Genomic DNA, 27500 nt, shown 5'->3' on the forward strand with positions numbered 1-27500 from the left:
CACGAATACTAAATAAATTAAAAGATCGTATAAATACGAGTGATTAATGGCTATGAATATTCTCTCTCTCTCTCTCTCTCTCTCTCTCTCTCTCTCTCAAGACATGAAAGACAAATAGGTGTTCATGAGGAAGAAAGAGAGAGAGAGAGAGAGAGAGAGAGTCGAACCCTGCGACACAAAACTGTAGCAAATATTTTCCGCGTTGCAGTGTAGTTTGGCTCTGTTGCTAAGAGAGAGAGAGAGAGAGAGAGAGAGAGGGGGGGGGGAGGACGCTACAGTTTGTCTCTTGAGGAAATAGTTTTAGGATTTTAATTCAAGGTCATGGAAATTTCTGAACTATCTGTCCATTTTGTTGTTGTTGTTGTTGTTGTTGTTGTTATTATTATTATTATTATTATTATTATTATTATTATTATTATTATTATTATTATTATTATTATTATTATTATTATTATTATTATTATTATTATTATTATTATTATTATTATTATTATTAACGTCATCATTGCATATTTCTTTTTCAAACTTTAGTTTTATGTTTCCATTTCTGGTTCTTTCGTCTCTTCTCTCTCTCTCTCTCTCTCTCTCTCTCTCTCTCTCTCTCTCTCTCTTGACGGCGTATCTAGAAATAAAATAGATTCTCTCTCTCTCTCTCTCTCTCTCTCTCTCTCTCTCTCTCTCTCTCTCTCTCTCTCTCTCTCTCTCTCTCTCTCTTCATATATTTTAATAATGTCCTTACATCCTGACTTTCTTTCATTTCAATCATCTCTCCTCCTCCTCCTTCTCCTTCTCCTCCTCCTCCTCCTCCTCCTCCTCCTCCTCCTCCTCCTCCTCCTCCTCCTCCTCCTCCTCCTCCTCCTCCTCTCATATTCACCCGTTCCATATAAGCCGCGGGAGGTGGGAGGAGGGTGAAGGGAGGGAGGATGAGAGAGAGAGAGAGAGAGAGAGAGAGAGAGAGAGAGAGAGAGAGAAAGGATGACAGCTCTTAGCCAAATTCATTTATTCTTTTACCCCTTCCCCCCATCACCTACATACCGAAGATGCTTGTGTGTGTGTGTGTGTGTGTGTGTGTGTGTGTGTGTGTGTGTGTGTGTGTGTGTGTGTGTGTGTGTGTGTGTGTGTGTGTGTGTGTGTGTGTGTGTGTGTGTGTGTGTGTGTGTGTGTGTGTGTGTGTGTGTGTGTGTGTGTGTGTGTGTGTGTGTGTGTGTGAGGTTACTACTATTGTTGTTGTTGCTACCATTAACTCAACTGCTGTTGTTACTATTACTACTACTACTACTAATAATAATAATAATAATAATAATAATGTAATAAGGAGAGAGAGAGAGAGAGAGAGAGAGAGAGAGAGAGAGAGAGAGAGAGAGAGAGAGAGAGAGAGAATAAACAAGAAACTAAAGATAATGAAGAAAACTAGAAATAAAACGAAGGAAAAGCAAATAAAAATATAGAAATAATCATCAGGAAAAGAAAGAAGGAAAAAAGGAGGAGGAGGAGGAGGAGGAGGAGGAGGAGGAGAAGGAGGCGCAGGAGTGTAATTCTGAGAAATAATAAGAGAGGCACCATAACTCCTACTTGTTCACTCTCCTTTCCCCTTTCCTGGCAACTAACTGCGGGTGAGTCAGTGTGTGTATTTGAAGGCCTGTGTTCTGAAGCGCACTGCTCTCACAACACGACTGTTTCTAAACGCCACAAAGATGATTAGACACGTGTTCAAGACTGTTTCTCATGTTATTAATGTATAAATCGTGTTAATTTATCACTATATATGTAATACTGTTTATAAGAATCCATGTACCTTCCCTATTCACCACAATTATTTCTTAAAACCACAAGTAAAATGAATCGTTTTTTTTTTTTTTTTTCAAGAGCGTGTCTCCGAATAGGAAAGTAGAAATCTTGTTAATGTGTCACTAAAACCAGTAAAACTGTAAAAAGAAAGTGCCCTTATAAAACCATGTAGCTTCATAACCAAAATTTTCAAAGGTTATAAACAAGATGAATCGTGTCCTCAAGAGCGTTTATTCTGTTAACAATAAAACAATTTTGTTAATCTGGCATTAGAACCAGAAAACACTCTTGAAAATCTGCTCCACTTCAACTAGACCCCTCGAAAGTTGTGGAGAAGCGGTCAGGAGTATTTCAGAGTATGATGCTAAGACTGGGAGTGTCTGGCTAAGCTTCCCCTTGCAGACGTAAAGAAAATGCGCCTCGCTGCACCCACAAGTAGTACTATTATAAAGAGCTTGAGTCCATCAGGAGAGGTCACTCAGTCCCTCAGAGTTCAAAATTAGTTCATACCAGCCCCCAGAGACCTATGGGGCTGTGTTAAGGGCTTGTACTGGACTAAATTTGTGTCTGATGAATGGAAGGGAGTGCGTAAAGAGCCTCTGAAGGTTTCTAAAGGTCTCTATGGGTGTTTTCTAAGGCTGTTAATTAAATCATGTGTTCTGAAGGCTGTACTTTTCTATTGAAGGTGTAGAATTTTCAGTTTTTCACCAGCGAAGGGCAAAGGAAATCAGAGAAAAGGAGTATAGTGATGCCAGTCTCAAAACAAAATGCTTATCAAATTATCACGAACGATCACCAGAAACATAAAAAGAAGTTAATAAAATAAAGTAATGATGATGGTAATTTGAAAACCCTAATTAGAAAAATATGAAAGGATTACTTGTTGTTATGTAATATTTAAGAGATTAAAATAAATGAAAAATAATGAACAATAAATAGTAAATAGTATATACTTGATAATAATTCGAAAATCTCAATTAAAAAAAAACTACTAAGAGAAAAAAAAAGGCCAACTAAAGAATCACTTGTTATTATGTAAAAAGTTAGAAGTGTGAAGAAATAAAAAGAAAAAAATAATAATAAATGATGTTCTTGTGTGTGTCCGTTCTCGCCTCACAAGACAGGCAGAGAGAGGGAGGCACTGATGGCACCACTCCAAGGCACCAGTCCACGCTCACCACAGTAACAGCGTGCATGCCTCTGGTCTGGCGGGAGCACTGTGCCTTCATGAGAACCTCCCTGCTTATGGAATTAATCCCTTCAGTACTGGGACGTATTTTTACTTTGAGTTATGGGGTATGATTGGACGAATTTATTTACATTAGGAAGGGTCTATGGAGGTCAGAAGATTAATGGTCAGAGCTTCACTATTCTAATCCCCACATAAGTTTCTGAAGCTGTATAAGATCACCAAATAGTAAGCACAATGAATATGGAAACGCGTCATGGTACTCAAGGAAGTTAATCACCATTCTTTCTCATCATTTTGTTTTGATTTTTTTTTACTATTATTATTTTTACTATTATTAAGTGTTTGTTGTTATTAATTCACTTGTTTCTATTGTTTTATTGTCGTTTTTGTGTTGGTTTATTGATATTTTCTTTTCGTTCTCGTTTTTATTGTTGTCATTTTACTTACATTGGTTACCAGTGGCTATTTGTTTCACTGTGTTCGTTAGATAGAGATGTACTGGACGGTAATGGTCTTCTATTACTGGATACTTCTCGTCTTAGTTCAAAATTCTATCTCGCAAATCTTCAAAATGTCGGCTTTTCTATTCGTGATCAGGTAGAGTTAAGAATCAAAATATCACTGCTTTCTAGACCGTCCCTAAAAATAATAAATAGATATATAAATAATAAAATAAAAAACAAATGAAATAGATAAATAATACATAGATAAAATAACGATAAAGTAAATGAATCAAAGCATAAATAAGATAGACTAAGATGAAATGATACGTGAAAGTACAATTGTAATGCATTGAGTCATCGTGAGTCACTGTGAGTCAGCCTCGGGAGTCAAGGTGTGCTAATGAGATAATCCACGCAGGGAGGGTCACGTACACCGAGCATCCCGCATCTCCGTTTTCCTTAGTGCATGGGAAGAAGGGGTGACTCAGACAAAAAGATGAAAAAAAATAAGTATCTATTTTTTTTTTTTTTTTTTCGAGTGGTTTGTTTTTAAGTTTCTACGTCTGCGTCTTTATTTTTGCATGGAAAAAAAATTGAAACATTCAAAGAGAGGACGTACTGTATTTGGTTTCTTGTACATGTTTTCACAGTTAATTTAGTTCCTTTCTTGGTTTCTGATCCCAAGTGTCCAGATCTAATAGGAGGATGATAGAGTTACAAGACAAGAATTCATATTTGCTATCCTATGTCTCTTAGTTAATGTTAGTGGAGGTTTGGTTTCCTTTTGTGGTTTATATAAGTAAGTGTCCAAATTCTTCAAAGCGAAAAGGAAATTATAACACAAGACATAATTTCTCTCTTGTATCGTGTGGTTTACATTAAATAATATTCATTTTAACAAGTTTACAAAGTACTTCAAATTTCACGGGTTTTTTTTTTTTTCTGTGGGATGTTCAAAAATTATGAACATATATAAGAAAGGAAAACCTATAAAAAAAAAAAATTATCCTTCTATGTACATGAAAATACACAGTACTAACATGGATTTAGCTTATGACAACCACGCAGGAACAAACACGGTCCACCAGTGCATGTTCTTCCTTTGTATTACTGTTCATTGTGAGGTATTGAGTGTAGCGGTGATGAGTGAGGCTGAGGAAAGCTGCCGGCGACTGACTGAATGAGTAAGTGCGTGAGTGAAAAGTGAGAACAGGAGAGAGGTGAGCCGGTAACCATCAACTGACCTTCTGAGGAGCCTATGTGTCGAGTAGAAGGGAGCCACTGACCAGCAGGCAAACAGGCAGGCAGGGAGGCAGGCAGCAGGAGGGAAGGCCGTGCTCACACCACACACTCACCCACCACTGCCCGGCCTCGCGAACCACCCAAAACCACCCAGCTACAAATGCCTTCCCCCTCCTGCCCACCTACCCACTTGCCCACCTCTCCTACCCACTTCTTGGCACTCAGCCCGGCCCTACCTTGGCACTCTTCCCCGTGGCACCTGCCCTCTGTGTAAGCCGCGGTATTACATCACAGTACGGCGCCAGTTTCCGCTGTACCGCGCTGGATGGGTTGCTGTGCTGGTCCATCTTTCTTATCTGGTGGTCCGAATGGTATAGCTAAGTCCCATTTTCTAATGCAAGAGTCTCGGTTTCGTTTTCTTCATCTTTCTCTTTTTCGTTTATTTCGTTTTCTATTTAGCTTATTTGTTGCTGGTGTGGTGTCACCTTTTTTTTTTTTTCGTCTTTCTTTTTCTCAACGGTGATTTGTGACAGTCAAGTTAGTTTTATTTTTAATGATATATGCTCTCTCTCTCTCTCTCTCTCTCTCTCTCTCTCTCTCTCTCTCTCTCTCTCTCTCTCTCTCTCTTCTTGACAGACGGACAAACAACCGTTGAATAAACTTGGCTTTCTTCCTTAACATTCCTCTTCTTGTTCCTTCCTTCCTTCCTTTCTTATTTTCTTCCCTCCCCTCCTATATAAGCACCTTCCTTCCCTCCTTCATTCCTGTCTTTCTTTTCTTCCTCTTGATTTCTTCGTTTTTATCCTTCATAATCTTCTATATTCCTTTCTTCTTTTTTTCCTCTGATCTCCCTTTCTTCCTTCCTTCTTTTCTTTCATTCCTTCCCTTCTTCCTTCCTTTCTTTCTTTTTATTGTCTCTCCATCTTGGTTCTCTCCTCATTTCCTTTCGTTTAGTTCCTTCTCCTTCCTTCCTTCCTTCCTTCCCTCCTCTCCTGCCTTTCTTCCTTCCATCCTTCCTTCCTTCCTTCCTTAACCTTGTTGCTGGGTCAAAATTTGCAATCTATCCATCATTTCCTTCCCTCCTACCCTTCCTTCTTCCTTCCCAACCCTCCTACCCTCCCATCTCCTTTCCTTTTCTTCCTCCTTCCTCCTTTTCTTCTTTTCCCATTCACCATAGCTCTCTCTCTCTCTCTCTCTCTCTCTCTCTCTCTCTCTCTCTCTCTCTCTCTCTCTCTCTCTCTCTCTCTCTCTCTCTCTCTCTCCTACTTTTCTTCCTTCTCTTCCAAGCTTTCCTATATCCTTCGCTTCCTCTCTCATCCCTCCTTACTTTCCTTTCTCTTCCTATCTTCCGTAGCTTCTCTTCCTTCACAGTCTCATAGCTTCCTTTTCTCTCTCTCCTTTCTCTCCTACCATTCCTTCTCTTCTCTCCTTTTCTAATCTCATATCACTCTTATTTCGCTTCCCATCCCTCCTACCCTCTTTCTTCCCTTCCTAGCTCACTCTCTCCCTTCCTCCCATCAGCCCTGCATTGCGACTGCCTCTCAGCCCCGTCACCCCGTCCCTGTCACCCCGAAGCGCTAAATCCGACGCGCCAGATCACCGCTAAACCAGAAATAGCTCCTAAATCTCGACTTCCTAGCGCGTTTGATGAAGCGGCAACAGTGGACCGTCGACATTATCACTAGCGCCTTGCATTTTTCACCTTCCTGTCTCTAGTGATCGTTTCATATTTCTGGAATCGTGCTCGTGGTGTTTTGATTTAAGTCTTGTTGTAGTTATAGGGTTCAAGAGAGACAGTTTGGGTTTTCTAGGATGTTTTTCCGTGGTTCTAGGAATGGGTTGATAGATCTCCGAGGATAGGGTTTTTTCAGTGGATTTTCGTGGTTCTTGGGATGGTTTGGTTGGGTGCAGTGGTAGTTAAAGTGTTCTAGTGTGTTTTTCGGGGTTCTTGGTATCGTTTCATTGGGTCTAGAGGTGGCTGGGTATTTCTATATAGGATGTTTTTATCTTGGTTCCAGTGGTAGTCCGCGTGTGTTCAGAGATCGTACTGGAGGTTTTCAAGGGTGTTTTCGTGGTTCTAATAGTAACTTGGCAATAAGCTTTTGTAGGAGTTACTAAGGTTTTCAAAGGTGTTTTTTTCAGGATTCTACCGGTAGTTTAACAAGGATCAGTGAGTATATAAGGAATTAACTGTCACATTTGAAAAGGAAAAGAAGAAATACCTATGAATTTGTTTATCAGCTCTAGTCATAAAATTTTTGACATTCAAGGAAATCAAATAAGTATATGACACCTTTTTATTATTATTTATTTATTTCTCTATTTACTTTGAACACATACAAAATTAAAACATAAATACGACTTGGACCAAAAAAGTGACAAAATTAAATCAAATGAATTGTACATAATTTTTGACCTCTGAAACTAAACCAGACACAGACAGACACACAGACAGACACTCACCTCCCTTGCCAACACTCCAATCTTGCGCCATTCACAACCCTACGTGTTTTCATCTCTCGTTAGTCGTTACTCATCAGCAGGACTCTCTCTCTCTCTCTCTCTCTCTCTCTCCGGAGGTATGGTTGCTAGGCTTATCACCCTTTGCCACCCTAACTAACTCTTTGGCTCTCCCATTCCACCATGCTTATCCTTCCTCACTCTTCCTGGCTGTGTGTGTGTGTGTGTGTGTGTGTGTCCACCTCGTTCACCTCCATGCCTTGCCAAGAGAGAGAGAGAGAGAGAGAGAGAGACCTTGAACTCCCGGCCAGCTTGCTTAATATGAGGTTAAATTCAGATTCTTTCCACATTTGTCTTTTATTTACTTTCCTTCCTTTAATCTTCGTGTCATAAGCTTTATTACGTACGGTCTCTCTCTCTCTCTCTCTCTCTCTCTCTCATATTTAATTTTCATATTCCTCGATTCATATTACTTCACATTCTTGTTTATTTATTTATCTATTTTTTTCTTTACTTTCAGGCAAGCTGGGGTGTTTATCCAAGCCTCTAAATGCAAGATATGGATCCAAAATTACTCACATTTTCACTGAGGCTGCAACTCAGACACCTTAGCATACCTCCCTCCCTCTCTCACCTCTACCGCTACTAAGGTAAGCAGTTATTAACGTAAGCTCACAGATGTGCAGTAGTTATCATGCCACTTATTCCTTAACTATTTTACTCATGCTGGCCAGGTTTTGCCTTCACCACAAATCAGTTCTAACTTCCCTTTTTGTTCAACAACTACTTCTGGACATTTTAGTTGTTAGACAATGGGAAATTATTGTTTTAAGCCTTCTCCTTTCCTGTATGTGGTTCCTGAAGAGATTTTGCACAACCATATTTTTGTGTTGTGAAATAATGAAAGGGTTGAATTTGGATAACTTTACATTTTTGACAACTGACATTCTAGAGGGTTTTTTTTTTTTCCTTTTCTTTTCTTTGTATCCCTTGCTTAGTACCTCTTTTGTCAGGAATAGGAAGAGAATATCCACAGCACAGATGTATATTTTGTTTACATGAAATGTATAGTGGCTACCACACTTGAATTCTTGGTACTACATATATTTCATCTAGTAGTGCTAGCAGAGAAATGTATACCAGACTTGAATTTTTGGTATATTTCATCTGGTCTTGTTAGTTGACAGGAAAGTGCTTTGCACTCAGTAATTATCCTAGTCTCATACAGGGACTGCCATGAATGGGCCTGAGGGATTCTTAATTTCCCTCATTTTCTTGTGTTCTTAAGTGTGTATGAAGTTTAAAAGTGTAGAAGACTCAGTTGTCTACACATAGTTTAAGGTTAGCCCATGGAAAGGGAATCAGCAAGAGCATACTGTACTTAGTGGAGAAGATTCAAGAGTTGTATTTATATTAGTTTATTTGATCTTGGCACTTAATACACAAGTCAATCAGGCATTTATCAATGTTTCTCTCTCTCTCTTAATGTGGTGGAGAGCTTAATGAACCACCAGGTGTTGTATTGTCCACCGCAAAACACATCAACACTCTCTTCATTGTATTTTCTAAGTTTGCCTTCAATTTACCAAAAACTTTCCTTGTAAAGTCACTTGACAAAATGCACTAAACTAAGGAAAAATTGTAGTCTACATATATGAGAAAATCATTTATTATAATCTGAAGAAAAAAGTATGAGAAAGTCACATATCCTCCCATGAAAAGAAACAGTGCATTGAACACGTGTGAGTTCAAGTATAATGGAAAGTTCCTATATCATAGTAAAATCATGTACTAATGAATCACTCCTCCAAACAAGGACATCTGATATGAGGGAAGGTTTAGGGTAACTGGAAACAAGAACAAACAGTTATACATGACAGCATATCCCAGGTTTATGGAAAGAATCAATAGGAATCTAGGAAACTTCTCCAGCTGAACCCACCACTGACTTCACTCCTTCACCCACCCCAGCCCCTGCTCTCTTAATCCAAGTCATCGCCAATGTTTGAGGGTTTACTGCCCTTTGAAGAGCCGCCAGGTTTAGGGGTGCTGCCTGACCCTGCCGCATCATCAGAGCCAGAGAAGCCACCCATGCCAGGGAACCCAGCCATTCCAGGCATCCCCATCCCTCCAGGCATTCCCATTCCTCCAGGAGGCATTCCACCTGGCATCCCTCCAGGCCTTCCTCCCATTCCCCCCATCCCAGGCATTCCTCCCATTCCCCCCATCCCAGGCATTCCTCCCATTCCCCCCATTCCAGGCATTCCTCCCATTCTCCCCATCCCTGGCATTCCTCCACCACCAAGCTTGGAAATGAGTTTGTTGATGACGGCAGACACCTTGGGGTTTGACTGGTACTTGAGGATGTTGGAAGGATTAGAGGACACATCTTGGAAGGCTGCTGCAACCTCAGGATCCTGCACAGTGAAAGGGACTCATGTTAGCCTTAAATACACACACGCACATATGCACGCACACATGTTGAGACGTGGAACAGTTTGAGTGAAGAAGTGGTGTCAGAAACGAGTGTGCATAGTTTTAAAGAAAAATTGGATAAGTGTAGATATGGAGATGGGGCCACACGAGCATAAAGCCCAGGCCCTGTAAAACTACCACTATGTAAATACACACACACACTGATGAAACAAGAACCAATCTACCACTGTAGCTCAATTATTATGAAGTTCAAACACAAACCTATAAACTCAGGATTTCGGTGTGAAAACATAAGCCTACACATTTCCAGCCAGTTTAGGGAATCAAACCTTGAACCATAATGTGAGCCGAGTAAACTCACTGCTATGCTATCTGACAAAATGAGAAGATGAAATTCCAATGCTTACCTGCATGGCAGCAATAATTTCAGGATCATTGAAGAGGTTCCCTGGGAAGCCACTACTACCACCATCATCACCACCTTGGGGCTTCCCAGCATCACCATAACTGAAGGATGGGCCCTTGGACTTCTGTTCCTCCTGGGCCTGTGGGAGCATTAATGGATGATAGGATGGTACATGAGCATGTCTGCTCAGTGTTTAGAAAGAGATGCTTATGATTGTGTTTACTGAGACAACGTGTGGAAAGATTACAGAAAGGTACTGAAGCAGTACAGATATATATAGACACTAGTAGCTGCCTGTTATGATGTGAGCATATAATATCACACTCAAGTGTGTACAGATAAAAAAAACCACTTGCAGCTGTAACATCCATTCCAACCTCGCTCGAAAGCATACCACACCCACCTTCTTAGCCTCCTCCTGTGCCTTGCGAATGCGTTCTTTCTTCTCCTTCGCCTCCTTGTCCTTCCTCTGACGCTCATACTTGCGGTTGTGTTCCTCCAGTTTGGTGGCCTGGAGGAAGGATGTTCAGTGTTAATAGTTCTTTGCCTCTACACTCACTTTACCCTTACTGTATATCTTCATTTCATATCATAGCACAGTAAAAAGGGTAGTAGTCATTTGCATACTTCCTCCCATGCCTGACAAATCTGTTATTCCTCCATCCATTTTCAACTTCAACTCCTCACCTGTTTCACAATGTCAAGCAATAATGTGTCACTTTCATACTGCCTTCCATGCTTGCTAAGTCTATTGTACCTCCATCTATCTATACTATATACCAGTCTCAAATCATCATGCAACACCTATTTTACTTTCACTGCCTTCCATGCATGCTTCTACTTTCACTACCTCAAACACACACACACACACACACCGTGTAGTGTAGTGGTTAGCACGCTCGACTCATAATCAAGAGGGCCGGGTTCGAGTCCCGGGGCGGCGAGGCAAATGGGCAAGCCTCTTAGGTATGGCCCCTGTTCACCTAGCAGTAAATATGTATGGGATGTAACTCGAGGGGTTGTGGGCTCGCTTTCCTGGTGTGTGGAGTGTGTTGTGGTCTCAGTCCTACCCGAAGATCGGTCTATGAGCTCTGAGCTCACTCCGTAATGGGGAAGACTGGCTGGGTGATCAGCAGACGACCGAGGTGAATTACACACACACACACACACACACACACACACACACACACACACACACACACACACACACACACACACTTTATCCCAGCCACATTTCAAATCATGTCACCTTCATAGCCTTCATGCATGTTAAGTCTGGTGTATCTTCCTCCACATTCACTATCCCCATACACATCTAAACATTAACTCCACTCAAGCCTCAAACGACAACACTCTGTCACACCCAACAAGGCTTACGTTAGGCTGCACTTCCTTCAGCCATTCATCAGCAACCTCATCAAAGTCCAGCTTGCAGGCCATTCTTAAATCCTTTGCTGCTTCCAGCCAATTCCCCAGCAGTCTGTAACATTGGCCTTAGTTAATTTTTACTGTATATAAACTTCAATCTGTTCCCATTATGAAAGGGCAAGGATAAACTACTAGTGTATGCTGTCAAGCCTTCCTATGGGTGTATGTGGTCAGCTATGCTATGCCTAAGCTTATTGCAAAGGAGGCCCCACCTGTGTGCTCGTCCCCTAAACTTGAAGGCGGAGGCAGAGTCTGGGTTGTGTTTGAGTGCCTCATCACAGTCTCGGATGGCAGCCTTCACCCTCTTCTGTTTCAGGAGGATGTTGGCGCGTTTGGCATACAGCAGGGCAGACTCTGAGGATGACAGAATGCTTTTGTTTCACCTTCACTACCTCACACAATTCACAAATGCTTTTCTTTCTAACCATGAATATTTCCAAAGCTCAGAAAGAATGTTGATGTACCTAGAAATGTAAAGGCACTCTTATAAACTTAATCACTTCTGACTAAAGCCTTAGAAAACTAGTGGAGGTGTAGTAGAAGTGTTTCAGAATATTGTTCCTATTTTCAGGGGTTGCATTTCACTCCATGCTTGAAGATAAAGAAATAAGCCACAGACCCTTAGGAATCTAGCAATAAAGGAGATACAGACTGATCATGAGTGAGCAAACGATCTCCTTGGGCACTTTGCTAGACGAATAAACGTGCCAGGACAAAACATTTAATGCAATCTGTTCCGTTTCTATGTTTCATTGTCTCACCTGGGTTCAGCTTAATGGCTTCTGTGAAAAGGTCAACTGCCTTCTGCAGGTCGCCATCAGCCATTGCTGCCATTGCCTCAGAGCGCTTATCCTGTGAGGCTTCCATGTCCTCATCGCTCACTAACTTGTTTGGCTCTCCAAATTCTGGCGGATCCTCTGTCTCCGGTTCTGGCAAAAAAAGGGGGAAGGGAAGCAGTCAATCATGTCCAGATGTTGAGTGCAGGGAAGTATTACTGTTGGAAAGTCTGATGGTGAGGTCTGGACTGGAGCAATATTTGGAGTAAAAACTACTTATCTTATTTCTCAATGTAGTTCTCAATCTATCCTTTCATCACCTAACATTACTGAAAATATATCCTATTGAACCAAATGACTGATTGATTAAAAAATTGGACCAATAATAAACACATCAATTCTCTGCCATCACCACCTCAGTGTCATCCACCTAATACCACCAATGCTGTACCTACCAATAACACCTGTATTGTCCAGTTCCACATCACTCTCCACCAATTCCTCCTCCTTTTCCCCTTTCTCTGGCTCCTTTTTCTCTTCTTTTTTTTCTTCTTTCTCCTCTTCTTCACAATCTAATTCATCCTCTGAACAAACGTAGGGGGGTGGAGAAGGTGAAGATGCATAGAAGGCACGGGAGCGTCCGGTGCAAGGAGGGATGGTTGCTCCAAGGCTCAACAAATATTGTCTGAAAGAAAACAGATGAGAGGAAGAAACAAGTGGAAAGTAAGACAAGTTAGACAGTAATGCAGCAAGAAGTGATGTGAAACTAAGAACTGATGATTAACAAGAGGCGAAATTAATAAAGGGACCAATAATTAATACACTTGTTTGTGACCATAAGCCTTCCTATCAAGACACACAGAGGACTAAATTCTGGTGGAAGACTGTGTCCTTGTGAAGATTTTGTTTAGATTTTACCTCAAACCCCTTACTCTTCATCTCCTCCCTCCCTCCCTTCCATTATGTCATTTCTCTCTCCTGTTTCCTCCTTCCCTCCTTCTACCTCTTTCCTTCCATTCATTACCCATTTCTTTCTTACCATTACCTTCTATCCTTCCCATCAATCTCCCAGTCCTTTCCTCACATCCCTACCTTCTCAACTATCATTACTTCTAAATTCTATACTTTGCTTAATGCTGCTGCTGCTACTACTACTGCTATTGACTCAAAATATATGAAAAAATAAATGTGAGCAACAGGGAAAGAACACAATGTATTTCTCCCATTCTCCTACTTCCCCTGGTTCACTTACTTGAAGAAGTCCATAACAGGTTCGTGTAATATGTTTGGGTCATCCTGGCAGGCTTCGATGAACTTGCAAAGGTGGGCAATATTCCTTACTTTAAATGTCGCCATTGTATCAGGTGTCAGCACTCTTGCCTGGAAAAAGATTGGTAAATTGAACTGACTGAAGGAAAATTAAACAAGAAATCAAAGGAGGAATTATTGATAGGATGGAATAAACCAAACTATACCTAGGAAGAAATAGTACTGGGTGAATCAAACTGCCTAGAGAAAATAACACAAAATCAAAGGGAAGAATTATTTACTGCCTGGGAAAGTTGTAGGTTAGTAGTTTGAAAGAGACCTGTGTAAATTTCTAACTACATAAGTAATTAATATATTGCTAAAATTGAAGTTACATATTGTTCTACTACTAATTTACATCCTTTCTTCATTGTTGTATTGTTGACTAACTGAATAAAAGATTGACTTGCTTCCTTCCTTTCTTTCTTATGAACTAACTGACTGACACTGACTTGTTTTCTTCCTTTCTGTTTTGCTGACTGCCTGACTGACTTACTTCCTTTCTACCCAGATTACTGACTATTTTTGGGGGAGGGAGAACAACAGATTACATAAGGATATATTGATAAGATTTACCACACATACACATACACATACAAACATGGGAGTATGTATAACTGCAATTACAGTACCGTTTCTGAAATAAACCATTAAAGTAATAAAAGCTTAGATTTAATGACCATCCGGCTGGAGAGGTGAATGTGGCAAACAACATTATGGAGCTAATTTTCTTCTTTAATAAGAAATTTTGAATTCTTGAGTGCTGAGATGTTTAGAAAATTATTTGGATAAATATTAAGATGAGACACGCACCTCTATCTATTAATATTTATGGTTACCACACAACAAACTTGAGGACTTGGTGGGAAAGCAGGGTTTCCGGGTGGGGAAAGCTAAAATATGGTTAACTGTCACTGGAAACACCACATATTGAGTCCATCAATTAAGTATGGTGTTCTAAACCTTGTGAAAGATACTGTCACCCTGGAAAATAAACACTGGAAAGCTACAAACTAGTGCCACAACTGAAAGATGACATGAGGAAAGACCGAGAGACCTGAAACTGCCAACTTTGGCTTATAGAAGGTTAAAAGGAAACATGATAGATGCTTTTAGGGTCATCAGTGGAAGGTATGATGAAGAACACAGTCTTACAACCTTAGCAAGACAGCACTAACAGGGGACACTGCTAGAAATTATTCAAGACACAGACAGGGATAGCCCTGGCCCCTCAGGAAGCATTCATTCCTATGCACAGTGGTTAACAACTGGAACAGCTTGCCAGAGTGAGTAGTTACAGCATCCTCAATACAACTAGTTGAGGATTGACGACAAATTCAGGGTGAATCAAGAGCTGATATATTATAATGATGGAGCTTAGATAGTCCGATACACACCACCACCAAATATCAATACTTATCTGGAGTCACTGGCGCAAGTCTCTTCCACAGGATGTTCGCTGAGCAAACATGTGAGATATACATATTGGACAGAAATGGCAGATAGAGATAATAATTTTCAAAAGGTTTAAGCAAACTTTGGGAATTCAAATTACTGAAATTATTGAGACATACAAGCAAAGAGAAATTACAACCACGCATACAGTACATGTCTAGAGTACAATAAGCCCCACGAACTTATGATGCAACTAAAACTCCACCTAAAATTTCCTTCAAACTGAAAATATGCCAGTCATTTATGGCGTCTAAAAACTCTCTTAACTGTCGTATTTCAAAGTTTTCCTCACGTGTACAGGGAGGCGAATGTACTGGGAGTGTGGAAGAGGGCGTGGCAGTAGGAGGCAGGGAGAGGTCACGTGGGAAAAAGAGAGAAATAATCACCTCTTAGGGACGGCGAGAGACGCTTCGAGACGCAGCGTGAAGAGGGAAGAGAAGACTACGGGACTGTTTCTTGTTTCGGCTATTTTAGTTTATTTTGCATCATACGTATTTCAAAAATATTTTATCCTTCTTTTCTTTATAACTTTAAGTTTTGATTGAATTTTTCGCTTTACTATATTTCTTATGTTGTTTTTCCTTTTTGCGTTTTTCTTTTTCTAGATGTTTTCGTATGCATTTAATTTCGGCTACTTAATAATTATCACGATACATAGCTGTATGATAATTAAGAATTGTACTTTTATTTTAATTATATCCATGGGAGAATTTATATTTTGATACGTTTTTGTTTTTATTTATTTTTTAGTAATAGTCTATTTCGGCTCGTGTTCTTTCCTCCTCCTCCTCCTCCTCCTCCTCCTCCCAGAAGGCTTACTAATGTAACTTCACGTAATACGCTCCTCTTACTTAGGAACTTCCTTATTCTACCAGACGTCTTGAGAACATTACTGGAAGCCTAACTATTGCATAAAGCAGTCACAGGTGTACTGCAGATCCGTCCACACACACACACACACACACACACACACACACACACACACACATATATATATATATATATATATATATATATATATATATATATATATATATATATATATATATATATATATATAAATATATATATATTTTTTTTTTTTTTTTTTTTTCATTAACACAGGAACAAGAACACACACCGCGTACTGTAGTGGTTAGCACGCTCGGCTCACAACCAAGAGGGCCTGAGTTCGAGTCCCGGAAGCGGAGAAGCAAATGTGCAAGCTTCTTAATGTGTGGCCCTGTTCACCTAGTAGTAAATAGGTATGGGATGTAACTCGAGGGGTTGTGGCCTCGCTTTCCCGGTGTATGGAGTGTATTGTGGTCTCACCCCTTCCCGAAGACCGGTGTATGAGGTCTGAGCTCGCTCCGTAATGGGGGAAGGTTGGTTGGGTGACAAGTAGACGACCGTGGTGAACCACCGTGGCCTCTACGATGTTATCATGTAATGCAGAGAGCAGCATACTGTGTTCCCTCCAGTCATGAGACTCCATCATACACGAGCTGCTCTGTTAGTCATCATTGCAAATACCTGCTTTGCCGATTATGAAATAGTAAATTCACGAATTCACAACCTAGCACTGCTAACCTCTAGATGTCACGTTAAGTGCAGCTGTAAGTAGTCTGCATAAAAGTACGTAATGACACCACGGTCTCTACCCCGGTGTGCACTATGTCTGAACTAGGGTTGCCTACAGAAGTCACAGTGGCGCAAAGAACAAGGAACGGTGATGTGGGGAGTGCCTTCATACACGAGTTACCCCAGATTAAGCCATCGTTGGAGGCGGACCTTCCTCCGTGTATTGACCAAACAAGAAAACTCGGCCTACTTAGAGCAGTGGCCCCATGCATCATCGTCCCAGTCTCCTGTGGATAACTACGCTTACCTGTTAATAAATGATGATGATGATAATAATTATTATAATGATAATAACAACAATAATGATAATAATAATTATTATTGTTATAATAATAATAATAATAATAATAATAATAATAATAATAAAGAATAAAAATAATAAAATCTACTCTCTCTCTCTCTCTCTCTCTCTCTCTCTCTTCATCTGCGACCCACGTGGTTCTATAGGCGGGCTCGGTGCGTGGCAGGTGGAGTAGGGCTCACGCTGCGCCTCGTATGGTGCACGTGTGTGTGTGTGTGTGGAAGGTGGAGGGTGGCGGGAGGGCCAAGCCGGGGCCAGGGTGGGGATGCGAACAGGCACACGTAGGTTATCAACCCATGGAGTTGCCAGACCCCATCGTGTGTTAAATGAATGTTGATAATTGAAACGGTTGTAAATGGATGTGTTATACCGTATATACACTAAGACACAAGTGAACACTCGTCTGGTTTATGGGCGTGTTGCAAGAACAGTGAAGCCATGCTGTGCGTGATGGCTTTTGTTCCATAAATGGATTCTCATGGTAGGCAGTCATGACGTGGATCATAGGGAGAAGGGTGGCTCAGGCACTAACAACAAACTACAAACTATATCTAATGGTTACTAACTCTGGTCCTATGTCGTAGTAATGGCGATTCTGATACGTTACTTGTGGTATTTAAATGAATGAGCCATGGGAAGTAGCCTTCACGCTATCATTGCACCCTTTCTGGGACTTGTGGTTACTTCAGAAATTACTAAGTAGTCTATAGAATCGTTTTAGTGCGTAATGCAGAATGCAGCAGCATCATGCGGACCGCAATGCGTGGATTTTTAACTATTAAATATACTGAAGGGTCCTTTCTACACTGCGGGTCAAGTTTACGTCTGTTTTCCCCGGCGGTGCCCGGCAATGTATTGCTCCGCTGTGTTGACATCTGCGTACACTGTTTTGGTTTTGTTTGGCTCATATATTTTGGCTTGATACATTGTATTATTCTTCATGGTGCAAATATAATTTTGTTTTTATTGTAAACTGGGCACAGGATCGGTATTATAAGTATCGGAGAACAATGTGTAAGGGAACTAGTTACAGACGCGGATGAATATAGGCGGTCTAGATGCATCCACAACCAAAACAAACAGCACGAATTCACTCGCCGAGCGAGTTTAGCAGAGGGAGGTTGTATCGCCCAGTGCTCTTCATACATACTATATCTCCCCGCCCCTGCTCCGCAAGATGCCTAGCAAAGAAGATCTGTGCTTCCTCTCTGAGGCAAAAGCCACCACCACACAAGACTTCTTATCAAGAGACATTGACGATCTAGTGTTAGAAATCAAAGAGAACTTGAGATTAAAGTCTCGACCGGCGCATTTAAGTGGTGGTAAGGCGAAGACCCGCGCATCGCCCTACAGTGTGCCATCCCGGACTGAGAGTAAATGTGGGTGTTGTGAAGGCCGCCGCTGCATACGTCGGGGCCTGGCGGCGCGGCGAAGCTCCGACGACCCTTACGAGGCGCTGCAGGAGCTGCTCAAGGATGGGGACCTGATCAAGGAGGCGGTGCGGCGGCTGCAGCTGGGGCTGTCTCCGAAGCAGCGGGTCTACTATGACTCTGACGACGAGCTCAGAACGCCGCCTTACCCCTTCGACCATATAGAAGTTTGATTGAGCTTAGTAAATAATAGTGTCCTGTCGCCGCCGCCGCTCGGCCGGGTGGCGGCCATCCACCGCGGCACACCGCTCATGGCGCCGCCACCAGGGTCGATCACAACTCAGCCGCCGCCGCCGCCGCCTCCCACAAGCAACATTCTCCACCCGCCGGCCTGTTTTGATGCCACTGACCACGCTCAACCATCGCAGCCACCACTCGGCCACACCAGCCCCCACCGCCGCCACCGGACCAGACTACGCGGGGCCTCCCCCTCCACCAACTCCACTACCACCTGTTGGCCCTCGACGGTGCTGACCACTGCCACCACCACCACCACCACCACCAATGCACTGCTGGTCAGCTTGGGTCTCTCCACGGCTTGAAAGGGGTCAACCTCAAGACTCCTGACTAGCGGTGCCTGAGCGAGGACCGGCTCGACGTAGGTCGGGTCGTCCCTGCCCTGGGCCACTCCAGTACAAGTGTGGCTAGTGTGGAGGAGGCGCTCGCCGAACACCTGCCAGATCAGCTTCCCGTCCAACGCCAAGAGGAAGCGTGCGAGGTTCCCCTGCGTGCACCCCGCCGCCCTACCGAGATCGTGGGGGCGCCGCGGGACATCTCGTGACGTCTCCCGCGACCAAGGATGGACACGGATCTCTTAAGTTAGATGGTGCCTTTGTCTTCACGCCAAAGGATGCGGACCAAGCGTTAAATTAAGATGCCCTACCGAAAACTTTTCCGTCGCCGGGAACGAATAATTGATCTGGAAAAGTACTATCTATAAATATCCTAATCGTCTCCTGACAAATTTAAGTGATAATATAGTGACCATGAAGTGTTATGGTGAGATTTAGTGGAAAGTCAGTGCGTTACTTAGCCCATCACCCCAAAAATATTGAGCAATTATGAAGATGAACTCGTTAGTTATTGTCAGGTCCTCTCTGCCTCCCACCGACCAGCGCACTCCTTCCCGGCCGGCAGCGTGCGATCAGGGAGTGCTGGCTAGGGATGATGGCGGTTAGCTGAGTGTATTCTGATGGGGTATTCCTTTTGACATGAAGTTTTTTTTCTGATCTCAGTGTATGCTTGTGTCCATAGACTGATCTGAATGACTTCTTGACTCAACAGACAAAAAAAAAAACGACATTTGTTAGTGAACATCTTTCTTATTCTCTTCTTTTTTCACTGTCATTCATCATTACTTTGGTCAACAAGTTATGAAATTACTCAAGTGTTTGTAAATTGACAATAACTTTCAAAGTTATTTATTGTGTTTATTCAATATTTTAGATTTTACATGACTATTGAGACATGCTTAGCAATCTCACTCCCAAGTCCTCAAGTTCCAGTGTTAGTACAAATAATAATAATATCCCCAGTTGACTCCAGAGCTCAGGTTTTGTGTTGCTGGCCACTTAGGTTCGTTTCCAAAGCAGCAGCCACAGCAGCAGCAGCAGGGTGTTGAAATGAGACTTCATCATAAGCAAGATTAAACAAAACTAAAAACAACAAAAAAAAGAACATGTAATTGCTTACCATTACCAAAGAGCTTAGCCACTTTTGTGTGAGGCTAACTTCTATTAGCATTATTATTCTTGCATTTTCTTTAGCAGTTTCTCAACTCCAGATTGTTTTAGTACAGCAGGTTGCAGTATAACTTTTCTTTATGGAGGGTGAAGCAGGGTGAGTGTGCATGCTGGGTGGTTGGTGCAGGTGCTGGAAAGGAAGCTGGTTACCATGGCACCCTAACTTGTTATCCTGGGAGCACCACCACCCTTCAGGAATCAATAGTCCCTGGCTAGCCACCACCACCACCTCCCTCGCCTCCAGTCACCCATGCATCCTCGCATCACTTGCTGTAAAGAAAAAAATAATAACTTCAAAATTGCCTTGGCCGTCATTAACAGCTTTTAGTGTTGCATTAAAAGAAGTAATAAGGGATTGAGCTCAAAAAAATGTAATAATGTAGAGGTTGTACAAAGTTTTTTTTTTTTTTTTTTTTTCAACATCATTTATTTTAGCCCTGCTGATGGAAATGATGGAGGATTTCTCTTTTTGTGTGTCTTAACTTGAATTTCCAAGCGTTTATTTATTGAAGAGTGTGCTGTGTGAAGTGAGAATTTTCATTATTTTTATTTATCTTTTTAGCATGAGTGCTCAGACCTTTTTCTTTATCTTTAAATGGTAATTTTTTTTTTCTCCCAATGAACATACATCTATTTATTTTTGAGTGAGGTGTGAAGTGAGGATACAATTTTTTCTGTTAGCATGAGTGGTCTCCCATCCCGTCGTGTTTTAGGTATACATGTGTAGTGACTTCATATTGTGTTATCCTGAATTAAATGTGATATGTATTTATTAAGTCACCTTTTGGACTATGTTGACCTCTGTACATAGGCTCTGTTGAAAGGCTTAGGTCATTGTAAATATATCACAACTAGGATCATTGTCTACAAGTGCATGTTTTAGTGCATTTACATAGTTTCTGTAACGGAAAAGACACTGATGATGTGTATTTGTAATAAAAAAAAATGAGAGGAAAGCATCTATCAATACCCTATTATTATCTTTATTTTTTTTTTATTGGTTAAGATGATAACTCATTGAACTGCAAGAATCTGGACAGGGAAAAGGTAATGCTGTATGAGGAGTAAAATGTGGACAGAGAAAGGATCACCTTAGAAATTAATGGGCATGACATGTCTCTAAACATTATTAATGACCAAGAAAGGGAGGAACTTGAACTTGAAGTAAGAAGAGCCAAGAGCAAGAAAAAAAAAAATCCTTGTCCGCCTTTCTACGTCCCAAGAATTAAATAAAAACGTATAGACAAAAAATTAATAAAATAAATAAAAAGGAATATAGTAAAAAGAATAAGGCTGCTCACGTTACAAAAGAAAAAAAGAGAGCTTGTTTAGGAGTCCATTCAGTATCATTATAAGGAAATAAAATACTGGACGTGAGAAACCAACGGTGGGGGAGATGAGCAGAATTAATGATATAAAAACAGAGCTTACTCTCTCACGAAGTCAACAGCAGAATTCTCGGCTGTGTGGTGAGGGCCCGCAAGGGTGAGGGAGAGTCAAGGCCAGAGGGAGGGAGATACGTGGCATATAACATGTAGGTAGACACAATAACTTGATAAGCCTCTTCTGCGGTGACAAAAAATAATGATAAAAGGAGAAAAATGGAGATACAGTGTGAAATTCTCTTGTATTAGACTCATTTAGTGTTACAGTAAGCATACTTTTTCTGTTAGATTGTTGTATCTAATGGTAAACTTTTACTACAGGTATGTACTGTACTTCTATGGTAGTTTTGTTAGCGGAATACAGTTGAAAATAGTGATATAATAAAACTGTGTAGGCTCACTGGCCAGACTTCCAGCTAAACGCATCTGATATATCCTTTATTGTGCAATTCGTACTATTATTGTTGGTTGTATCAGTAGGGATTACTTGGAAATATTAATATACTACTAGTGTGTAAAGGCTCACTGGCCAGTCTGTCACCCAAACAGCTGATAGCGAGCGAAACGAGTCTCTCTCTCTCGGCATCATGGCTGCCAAAGACAACAAGTAAGTCATTGAGACGTACCAAATTTTCATATTTTCTCAGTTATTACGTAGAATTATACCATGACAGCGTTCTTGCGTACTCCTGTGATGTTTGTCTTACGGAATATTTACTTACTTACATACACAATATCGTAGAAATTGTGAAAACAAGAAGTGAGATAAGGAGACGTTTCTGAAGAACCAGATAATTACGACTTTTCTTATTTTGCCTACAATTAATGGCGTAATCTGTCTAAAACTCTGATATATTGCCCATGGCCTCTGTTGCCTTATACTGACCCGGACATGGTTTCTTGTCAATCAAAAGCAGTGTAGACTTAAAGTAATACCGTAAATTATGAAGGATATTGTGGGGACGGTTCTTAGTGGTTTCGGACATTTAATTTTGATATCATATTGTCATTAGCTCATTTACTTCCACTATGGTTCTGGGCAGTACGGAAGGTTGAATGTATGAGTAAGCTGTGGTGGGACGGTGATGTTAGCAGTGCAGTGATGAGTAAGTAGAGTAACGCTGTGAGTCATGATGAGTGGTGAACCTGTAGGGCGCTGCGTGGGAACATCAGGGCAGGTGGTGCAGCTCGACCAGTCAGGCAGGGTGGGGCTGGTGTGTTTTATGGGATTTTATTTATTTGTTTATTTATTTTTCTGTATACTTCTTCCCAATTCATTTTTTTTCCTTTGTGCTACGTTTTTTTTTTTTCTTTAAATGCAAGTTATATTTTCTCTCTCTCTCTCTCTCTCTCTCTCTCTCTCTCTCTCTCTCTCTCTCTCTCTCTCCTTCAATACAACTTACGGTATTTTGTGTTTTCCCCTTTTTTTCTTTTTCAATTTCTTCATTGTTATCATTATCTGGTAATCACTGGCAAACTCTGGAACTCCTTACCTGCTTCTGTATTTCCAACTTCCTATGACATGACTTCACTTTAAAGGGAGTTTTCAAGAAATTTATCCCTCTCATTTGGCAAACTCTCCTGGACCTGTAAGGGGACTGGCAACTTAATGGATCTTTTTTTTTTTTTTATTTAACTTTTTTATGTTGTCCTTGACCAGTTTTCCCCTTTTACATAAAAAGATACAATTATTACACACACACACACACACACACACACACACAGCTACTGTACATACAAATAAGTACCAAAAGAATAGAATGGGAACAGTAGTAAGTCACATGAGACTGTGTGTGTTGCTATGGGGATGACACTGGCTCACCGCTTGGTACAGGGACAGGGCAGGACCCATCAGACAGGACACACCAGCTCTGTTGCCTATCCTGAAGGACATGCTAGGTTATGATCAGTTGGAGTGGTGCAGAAAGTAATAGCAGTAGCAATAGTAGTAGGAGGAGGAGGAGGAGGAGTAAGAGTAGTAGTAGTAGTAGTAATTTTACTTTACTAGGGACATGATAGGTTACAGAAGTTTAGAAAGTAACGATTGTAGGTAGTAGTAATAGTAGTAGAAGGAGTAATAGTAGTAGTAGTTATAATAGTAGTAGTAGTGGTACCAGTTATTTTATTTTACAAGGCACATGATAAGTTTGGGGAGTTTGAGGAGTTTAGAAAGTAATAATGATATGGTAATATCAATAATAATAATAATAGGAAAGTTGCAAGAAGAGAGAAATACATCTTATTTTACAATAGTCTGCAAATGGATAGTAAAAGAAAATATTACCTCGAAATAGCATTAATATCCATATCTAAAATAACATCTAACACTAACCTAAAACTTCACTAAATTTGCAATAATACATGTGTACTCTCTCTCTCTCTCTCTCTCTCTCTCTCTCTCTCTCTCTCTCTCTCTCTCTCTCTCTCTCTCTCTAACACTCACCCATGTATCCTGCCAGGCCCACGTGCCCTTCCTACAATGATGGAGCTGCGTACTTTGACATGGGGGAACACACCCTGCGGATCCCCATGTCACTGCACACTGAGAACCGCCGCCGCCTGCAGGAGAGGCTGAAGGCACGGGGGCTTGGTGGCGGCGATGTGGTGCTGCTTCAGGGCGGCAGTGACTCCACACGCTACTCTGGTGACGCTGATAATGTTTTCCAGCAGGTGGGTACTCCTCTGTGTGTGTGTGTGTGTGTGTGTGTGTGTGTGTGTGTGTGTGTGTACTTCATATGATAGTTTTTGTATGAGTGCCAAGTGTCTGTATTATAACCTATAACCTGTGTGGATATATGTGTTTTCAAATGTCACACGGAGGATTACTCTGGGAAGCAGTGGAGAGGAAAAGGAGAGATGGGGATTAAAAGGCTATAGGGACCCATATAAGGACTGTTTTTGAAAGTCAAAGCATTAATTAGTCAGGGAAACAAGGTAAAAGAGGAAGAAGAGGTAGCAATGGTGATTATAAAGTTGTAGAAACTCATGGCAATTTTCTAAGACCACATGGGTGATTGTTCTGTTTCTCATGTGTGTTCTTCACCAATAGTGGAGAACCCTTGCTAAACTGCCACTAGAATCACACACACAAGAAAAAAAAATCATTGGAAACTGTTACCATCCATCAAATAGTTTTCAAAGTTGTTATAGTCTGTCTACTCTAAAAGGCTATAGGAACCATAAAGTTTGAGAATGCATCCTTTGAGGTCTTTTCTTGGTAACTGCATTATTCCTTCCTTCTGTCAGTGTAAGTTCCTCATATCACCACTCCTTGTCCAGTAGATGTAGATATCTGTGTTTTATCTGTGTTTCTATGGGGAAAATTTGTGTGAGTGTGTTTGTATATCTTTTATGTATATTTAACAAGGAAGTGAAGTGATTTTTTGATTTGTGTGGTAATACAAAGGAAATTTAAAATATGTGTGTGTGTGTGTGTGTGTGTGTGTGTGTGTGTGTGTGTGTGTGTGTGTGTGTGTGTGTGTGTGTGTGTTTTGTTTACTAAACCAGGAAAACCATCTGTATACATGTTGCAACAAGAAAAATATTGATGAGAATGCTGGAAACAAAGGGATTTGGTGTTCTATCTTAAAGTTATGGTAAATGATTAGAAAAAAAAAAAACTAGAATATACCTATACTATACTTTTAGACAACAAAAATGTCAGTTTGTGACTAAAGAAAGAAGAAAAGTATATATATGTACTATTTGTAGGTGGGCTAGAACAATAGATAACTAATTAAGAATAGAGAAACCCAATGAAAAAATAACGATAACATTGTGAGGGACAGGAAAAGATTTAGGTATCAATATAGGAAGTGAAGAAATGGATTGACAGAATAGGAATTACAACAGTAGATAGTGAAGATGATGTGTGCCCTTGTATGGGGGGAAGATGACAAGATATGAATGAGTAAGGAAGATAATGCTACAGTTGAGGGTCTTCAAGTGAAATGCATGTTGAGATTAGATAAACCCTTAACAATGAGAGAGAAAACAGAAGGGAAGATAGGGAGAAAAGAGAGAGGGAATTAGAGAGCTGTACAATACATAAGATAAAGTTAAGAGTGTCACAGCAGAAGTAATGAAGAATAAGAGAGAGAAATTTTACATAATTAGGATAGATAAAGTTTAAAAGAAGAAAGAAATTTGAAGAAGAAAGGGAATAGCAAGACCAAAGGATTAATAAAAATTTTGAGAGGGAAGAAAAGAGGAAGATTACAAAGCTGTAGGGTGCAAGAGGAGATTAGAAGGATATAAGGTAGATAGTGCTTTAAAATGGGGACAAAGAAGGCCAAAAGAGGAAGAAGAGATTGAAAAGAAAAGAAGAATAAGAGAAGAATAGAAGCTTGCAAGGTATATGAAATTCAAGAGAGAGAGAGAGAGAGAGAGAGAGAGAGAGGAAATGACAAAGGTTTAATGGAAAAGAGGAAGAAGAGAAGAAGGTTACAAGGGTGAAGGGAAGGACTGCATCTCAACCCTTCTATTACTAGCAAATCTGGTATTGACAAGGAAAACTAGACTTGTTTCTTATCTTTAACATTTGAGTGATTAAAGGCAGTTTCACTCCAAGGTTAGGAATTTCATAGGTAACATAAATAAGTGAGGCTGTTACTTAAATGGAGAAAAAAAAATGTGTAAAAATTGAGTTTATGGAAGTTTTGAATGACAGGGAAGTTGATGAATGGTCCTAAGTGGTTTGTAATTACTTAGGACTGAAAAAAAAAAAAGGGAATTAATTTGTATGCTTCACATTGGATGTTTATCAGTGGTTATTAAATCAGAAAAAAAAAAGAAATATGTAGAAAAATTACTTCTACTTATAGCATTTAGAGTCAATAACTTTTGTCTGATTGATAGGTGGATGTCATGAAACAATATTGATAATGAAGATGAAAGAAATAGACTCCTGTGTTAATATTTAATGGAACTCACAAAACAAATAGAAAAAAAAGGTGGGTGGGTGTATTATACCCTTATACTTTTTTGTTGAAGATTGGGTGAATATCTCATTGTGTTTGATATTGCATGGAAATATCAGAACAAATATTGAAATGGAAAGGATTTGATGACTGACCTTTCCTTGTTATTAAGTGTTTGACAAATATTTAAGAACAACATTGAAAAGGGAAAAAAAAAGATTATGTTTTGCCAGGAAAAGCCAAAACAAATATTGAAAGAGGAAAGAATGTGATAGTAACCTCTGCCTTTTGTCGAGTATTGGGGGGTTACTCTGCCTTTTGTCGAGTATTGGGGGGGTTACTCTGCCTTTTGTCGAGTATTGGGGGTTACTCTGCCTTTTGTCGAGTATTGGGGGGGTTACTCTGCCTTTTGTCGAGTATTGGGGTTACTCTGCCTTTTGTCGAGTATTGGGGGGGTTACTCTGCCTTTTGTCGAGTATTGGGGGGTTACTCTGCCTTTTGTCGAGTATTGGGGGAATATCTGAACAATACCGTAAAAAGAGATTTGCTTCTTTGTGGTAAATATTGCATGAACGTTCTAGGATATTATTGAAAAGGAAAGAATTTTATTGAGTAACATTTCTTGCTTTGTATTCCGTTTTATTTGTTTACATTCTAACACAGCGAATGTGAAAGAGAACTGTTGAAACAAAGACAGCAGGAATGAGCAACTCTTTGTAATAGTGTAAGTGATATTTGGCTTGACCGAGAAGTAATAACACACACACACACACACACACACACACACACACACACACACACACACACTAGCCAGTACCTCACTTCCTGTCTTTCATCACCAGCACAAAGTTATCTTTAAAATTATTTCTTACACTGAGAGAGAGAGAGAGAGAGAGAGAGAGAGAGAGAGAGAGAGAGAGAGAGAGAGAGAGAGAGAGAGATTTTAAATAATTGATAAAGTGTGGTGTTTTCCGAGAGAGAGAGAGAGAGAGAGAGTCAGTGTGTGTGTGTGTGTGTGTGTGTGTCATTAATATAGATGAACGTATATTAATACCCGTTTCTTTCCTTGAATTGAAGAGTGCAAGTGATGAATAGATATAAGCAAGACTGTGTGTGCGTGTGCGCGTGTGCTTGGCCCAAGCTGCCAAGGTCAAAACAATACAAGCTTC

General features: G+C 40.6%; 4 protein-coding genes across 6 annotated transcripts in view; 2 read left to right on the plus strand and 2 right to left on the minus strand.

Annotated features, from left to right (window-relative positions):
* The window catches only part of LOC123519440 (titin-like), a 42895-nt gene extending 38071 nt beyond the window's left edge, over positions 1–4824 (minus strand). For 2 of the 3 annotated variants that reach the window (XR_006679011.1, XM_045280737.1), the window contains exon 1: positions 4668–4824. The gene's annotated coding sequence lies outside the window, so the exon portion shown is untranslated. The remainder of the gene's footprint in view (positions 1–4667) is intronic. The other variant, XM_045280738.1, reaches the window with a different exon arrangement.
* Positions 4825–8778: 3954 nt separating this feature from the next.
* Positions 8779–15471, minus strand: LOC123519449 (hsc70-interacting protein-like). The gene is made up of 9 exons (XM_045280747.1): positions 15321–15471; positions 13424–13551; positions 12627–12856; positions 12157–12324; positions 11608–11749; positions 11345–11447; positions 10371–10478; positions 9969–10106; positions 8779–9542 (listed from the first exon to the last, which is right to left on the minus strand). Exons 2-9 carry the CDS (start codon positions 13525–13527, stop codon positions 9108–9110), a joined length of 1428 nt encoding a protein of 475 aa, XP_045136682.1. The 5' UTR covers positions 13528–13551; positions 15321–15471; the 3' UTR covers positions 8779–9107.
* A 2459-nt stretch (positions 15472–17930) lies between these two features.
* On the plus strand, positions 17931–20983 carry LOC123519454 (GSK-3-binding protein-like). Its single transcript, XM_045280752.1, has one exon. It carries the CDS (start codon positions 18033–18035, stop codon positions 18456–18458), a length of 426 nt encoding a protein of 141 aa, XP_045136687.1. The 5' UTR covers positions 17931–18032; the 3' UTR covers positions 18459–20983.
* A 961-nt stretch (positions 20984–21944) lies between these two features.
* The window catches only part of LOC123519452 (xaa-Pro dipeptidase-like), a 48039-nt gene continuing 42483 nt past the window's right edge, over positions 21945–27500 (plus strand). Inside the window, exons 1-2 of the mRNA XM_045280749.1 lie at positions 21945–22019; positions 23872–24082. Coding sequence (XP_045136684.1) covers positions 22000–22019; positions 23872–24082 — 231 coding nt within the window. The 5' untranslated portion in view covers positions 21945–21999. The remainder of the gene's footprint in view (positions 22020–23871; positions 24083–27500) is intronic.

The sequence above is a fragment of the Portunus trituberculatus genome, chromosome 45 (assembly GCF_017591435.1).
Source record: "Portunus trituberculatus isolate SZX2019 chromosome 45, ASM1759143v1, whole genome shotgun sequence".
Taxonomy (NCBI): Eukaryota; Metazoa; Arthropoda; class Malacostraca; order Decapoda; family Portunidae; genus Portunus; species Portunus trituberculatus.

Bases quoted from the DNA above. Each gene is read 5' to 3' on its own strand.
- LOC123519449 (XM_045280747.1), bottom strand. From the start codon at position 13,527: ATGGCGACATTTAAAGTAAGGAATATTGCCCACCTTTGCAAGTTCATC. The intron at 12,325-12,626 runs GTAGGTACAGCA...TTTTTTTGCCAG, and splicing joins GGACAATACAGGTGTTATTG to AACCGGAGACAGAGGATCCG. The intron at 10,107-10,370 runs GTGGGTGTGGTA...ATGCTCCCACAG, and splicing joins CACAGGAGGAGGCTAAGAAG to GCCCAGGAGGAACAGAAGTC.
- LOC123519454 (XM_045280752.1), top strand. From the start codon at position 18,033: ATGCCTAGCAAAGAAGATCTGTGCTTCCTCTCTGAGGCAAAAGCCACC.